The sequence below is a fragment of the Oryzias melastigma genome, linkage group LG13, assembly GCF_002922805.2.
Source record: "Oryzias melastigma strain HK-1 linkage group LG13, ASM292280v2, whole genome shotgun sequence".
In the NCBI taxonomy this organism is placed as follows: Eukaryota; Metazoa; Chordata; class Actinopteri; order Beloniformes; family Adrianichthyidae; genus Oryzias; species Oryzias melastigma.
In genome coordinates, this window is record NC_050524.1 from 7,854,639 (window position 1) to 7,859,419 (window position 4,781).

General features: G+C 42.5%; 1 protein-coding gene across 1 annotated transcript in view; it reads left to right on the forward strand.

The window, feature by feature from the left end:
* cog6 (component of oligomeric golgi complex 6) overlaps positions 1-3,810 on the forward strand; it is a 39,107-nt gene extending 35,297 nt beyond the window's left edge. Inside the window, exons 17-19 of the mRNA XM_024277869.2 lie at positions 1,243-1,296; positions 1,373-1,452; positions 3,448-3,810. Of these exons, the coding sequence (XP_024133637.1) occupies positions 1,243-1,296; positions 1,373-1,452; positions 3,448-3,595 (282 nt within the window). The 3' untranslated portion in view covers positions 3,596-3,810. The remainder of the gene's footprint in view (positions 1-1,242; positions 1,297-1,372; positions 1,453-3,447) is intronic.
* Positions 3,811-4,781: the final 971 nt, after the last annotated feature.

The window sequence follows — 4,781 nt, forward strand, 5'->3', positions numbered from 1 at the left end:
CCAAAATCTCTTATGTAGCTCAAGAAATATGTGTCGATGGCCACAGGACCCTCGGCTTGATGGTTATTTTAGGGCAAAGTGTGAAATGTAACTAATTTCACATTTTCCGACTTGAATCTTCCAGAAATTTTACTACATTTTTTTGCCAGTTGTGCATGTTTGCCTCGTTTCTGCTGAGCAGTCCAGTTTCGATAAGGAGTGGTACGGTACGGTCCAGTTCATTTTTGCAAGCGTTTCCACTCAGTCAAGAATCGCTCCCACTCAATGGTTTGTTTTCATGGCACATGTGTGGTGTAGACCGCTAGCTTGTCATTGTTGTGCGACGACTATAAAAGCAACAACAATGGAGGTCAAACAGTAACTTCATTTTCTTGCTTTACTATTTGTAAATCGTAAATAACAGGAATTTAATGTTGTTTGAAAGAAGGCTGCAGGCGGTTAAGAAGAATACCACCGTAAAGTGGAAAAAATAGAAATGCTAGCTTACTGCTATATTGGCGCTTTCCAATTTTGGCATCCCTTTCTGCCAATCAGTGTGTGGCTACAGTGGCTCCGCCCTAACCGTCCTTTTCTATTTTTCTATGGACCTACATCGCATGGGGGACCTCCAAAGATTTGGGTCGGAATAGTTTATTGGGTCTTTTAGAATGGAAACGCTCAAAATACTGGATCAAACCGTTCCGCCCGGTACAGCATCTCCAACCACAAGCAAAGTTTTGACCTTTCACCTTGGGAAAAGCCTGATATCTTGATCAAGCTGAACAAAACAGTATAAAACAGAAAATGAACATATTAGAAATGTGGGCGTGGTTAAAACCTTGGTTGCTAGGGTAAACCAAAAATTTACTTTTGCCGATTATTTTAAAAATGACATAGATTTGTTCGTCACCCCAAGGAGATCAAAAAATAAAATGGTTGCTATGGGGATAAAATCAATAGAAAAGCCTCTATTTGATTTTTATTTGGTGAATTTGCCTCTGAACAGGGTGCAGCAGCTGCTAAACCAGTGAATTCGGTTCAAAGGGAGGCGGTGAGGGCTGCGAGCGAATAGTGTCTGCAGGCCATATAACAATGCTGCCAGCTTTAATTTTTTTTTTTCATTTTTAAGTTCGGAAAAACCCAGTCATATGAAAGAGTTTAGTATTTTTATCTGAAAGCACAAAAGAGCTCCTGTCTGATTCTTGTTCCCATCTTCTGCATTGTTGTCGGCCTTGAGTTTAAGCTGAGCTCTTCTCTGCACAGGGTCCTCTGTCCCTCCTCCCCAGTATGGATGGCTCCTCTGTGAAAGCAGCGATGGTGAGTTGCTCTCCACGGGGAGATTTACCTGCAGGTTCTTCATTTTGAATCCCTCACCTGAATCCCTCTGAAACAGGTCCAGTTTGATCGGTACTTGTCGTCGCCCGACTCTCTGGTGATGCCGCAGCTCAACTTCCTGCTGAGTGCAGCCATCAAGTGAGTCTCCCTTTGTTGACTTTGTGCAAATAAGCAAAAGCATGCAAGCAACATTAAGGTTTATATTTGCTTTATCACATAGATAGGAGCTCGGGAACTGTGTGTTCACGGGGATTAGGACAGAAGGGGTGTACTGATAGCGTTTGCGGTTAAAAATCATTAGTTTTTAAGATGCAACGCGTTCGTTTTTGCATTCTGAGCAAAGCAGCAAATGCACGGCGAGTTTGGATCCTAATTTACGACGTCCACCAACACATCGAGGGAACGGTCTGTCTGGATTTGTCCCTCTGGTCGGAAAATGTACATGCTTTTAAAGCTCAGCGCTGCCGCCGAGCTCTTTCTGTGAGCTGCGCTCGCAGGGAAGAGTGGCGGGCTTGAGGAGCACTCTGTGCCTCAGGTTAATGTTCTCTATTAATGGACATGGTAGCACTGATGGGTAGGACGCCATTAATTAGCTTCTGGTCCATTTCTCGCTCACACATGTAGCCTGAAATCAATCGTATTCCCCCCACGCCATCTCTCACATCTGCTTGTTTGCTGAGATAAAACAGTCTTAAAAAAAAAAATACTCAGCGTTAACAAAAACCTGAAATGCAGTTCTTATACCCTTTCGTTACACATTTCCTGTCGGTGAAGTTGGCGTGGGCTAAGGTGTGTTCTGCTCTCTGCGGGCCAATTAAAAAATATGGATCCTCAAGAGCCTGAGAGGGATGAAACAGAGGAGCTCCCACTGAGTCCTCCAGTCCAAGTCCCTGCTCTTTAGCAGAAACTACCAGCTAAATCTGAGTCTGGGTTTCCTCAAGTCTTTCAGAGTAAACTATATCCATATGTGTGATCATATATAACCTTTGGAACACTAAAAAGCTAATTATTTATGAAATAGGGGTTATTTTGTGAACTCTTTTTATACCCCGAAGTAAAACGACCCGATCTCTGAGGCTCCACCTTTCGCTCCTTGAGGGTGCTGCCCATTTAATGACGTCATCCTAGAGCCGTGCTCGTCAACGTGGCCCTCACAAAAAAACATCAATTTAAAAAAAAATATTAATTTACATACTGTGTAGCCTGGGAATTTATACCCACAATTTGGGACAGAATGAAATGATGAGAACGCTGTTCTTATTAGTACTGCTGTGAACACTTCTTTTCTCTTAATCTCCGTATCAAAAATCCTCTTCACGTGTACCTTTCTGCCTTTGCTCAATAATTCACGTTCAAACCAGATCCATCCCAACATGTCGTGCAGATTCATCACCAGAACTTTCTTCATGAAGTTTGAACGCTAAATCGAATGAGCGTTTCTTGGGGGCGGTTCTTAACTTGTGATGTAAGCATGTGAGGACCTGGTCATTTTGGTCGGTGTGGGAGGGGCTGATGTTGACGGCAAAGGTTTTTAGATGATTACTCAGAAATGGGTGAATAAATCAAAATTCCGCTTTGGGGTTGTTTATACTTAACATTATATGACATTATAATACACTTAAAAGTTAAAAAAGTGGATTTTTCATGGTATGGCCCCTTTAAAGCACGGCTTACAAAATTACAACAAGATGCACAAAACTTGCGTCATCTTTTTTTATTTGATAGTGAAAAACTTTTTTACTGGACTTTTAAAGCCTGCTGCTTTATTTGGGAAAAGTCTACTTCATTACTGTAATTTTTCCCCTTTTTTTAACAAATTTTGTTGTTTTTTTTTGCTCATTTTTAAGGGTCAATTTTATTAATTTTATCCTGAATCTGTAAAAGTAATTACAATCTAAATTAAAGTTTTTTTCTTTTGCTGTGTCACTCCACTTTTGCACTTTATTGCTGTCATGTGTGGATCTATAGGTGGCAGTGTGCACCCACCGCTTTGCCAAAATAATGCCCCACTCAGTCATGCTGACTCAGGTCATTACCAGTGACTAATTCCATCATACGCCATGCGTCTGCATTAAAGGACTTCTTCTTTGTTGGAAGAGCACACCTCATTGAGAGTCTCGCCCGCTCTTGCAGGGAGCAGATTTTCCGACAGTCGACGGAGCTGGTGTGCAGAGCGTACGCGGAGGTCTACTCGGCTCTGAAGAACCCAAACAACGGCTACAAAGACCCGGAGATCCTGCTGCCCAGAACTCCTCAGCAGGTTCAGACTCTGCTCTCCTGAAGCTCATTGATGTGTTGAGGCGGAGCCGAGCTGCAGGTTATTTAAAGACCATGTAAGTGGTGCAGCGTAATGCCACAAATGTATATAGAAGTAACCTAAGAGAAATATGTATATAAAGTCTGGAAAAACACTGACATGTATGTAACACTGACTGGTGCGGGCATTTTATTCATTTTTCTTTCATATTTGTTAAAAATTTTATTGAATATTATATAAAAACTATAAAAAAAAAACAATCTTGAGGCTTTTCTTTCTTTCCACAGAAAAGCGGTCGAGAAATCGTTTGTTTTATGATCAAATGTTTACACTTTTATGGATAAAAATGAAAACTATTTTTTCCAATACGCGCCGTGGCCGGAGATGTTAAAATAAGACTTTAATGAGCCCGGATTTAGCTGTTTGGCCACTTTAAAGTCATTGATGTGTGACAACAGAGGGAAATGTTTGTCTACAAATGTCTGCTTTTGGCACTTGTGACATGTAACTTGATATGGCTGCAAATCTGGCTCTACCCTGCCAACGTAATCCCCGGTGAAACACCAGTAAACAGTTAAGATAAGTGAATATTGATCCGCTCTGTTGTTTTGGGCTGTGCTCTGAGAGGTGGCGTTTCATTTCTGCTATATCTGACATCAAGGTTCATGGCAGCCGGCCCGATCTTGGCAGCACACCCTGCACTGAGTCCCAGGATTTCCCCAGCTAAACCGGATGTTACTCGGATATCGTTGGCCGGGACACTCAGTACTGGGAATAAATGGAATACCACAAAGTTCGGCATCTGGACGGTGTTGTAAAACCCTTTAAATAGACCGTCTCTTTTTCTTTTTTTTTCCACGTCTGTGGCTGCACACAACCTAAAGTGTTTTTACCCTGCTGTCTACGGCAGTTGGATAACAGCACTTCTTATGTAAATCAATACGCGGGGCGCCCACCTCCGCTCGCTCAGTCGCGTGTGAATGAATACATGTGGGTCTGCACAGATCAGCAGGCGTGAGCTCCGTCCTCCTGCTGACTGTATTAACGAGCTGGCAGATGTGAGAGGTGATGGAGTCACCGCTTACTTAGAGGCCAGGTAGTAGTGAGCACAGCAGCGAACATTCATCCTATCATCTGCTCCATATGACAGCAGTTACCAGGCTATTACCTGCTGGAGCATGTATGTGGCAGGAATCTGGGTTAAAGGATA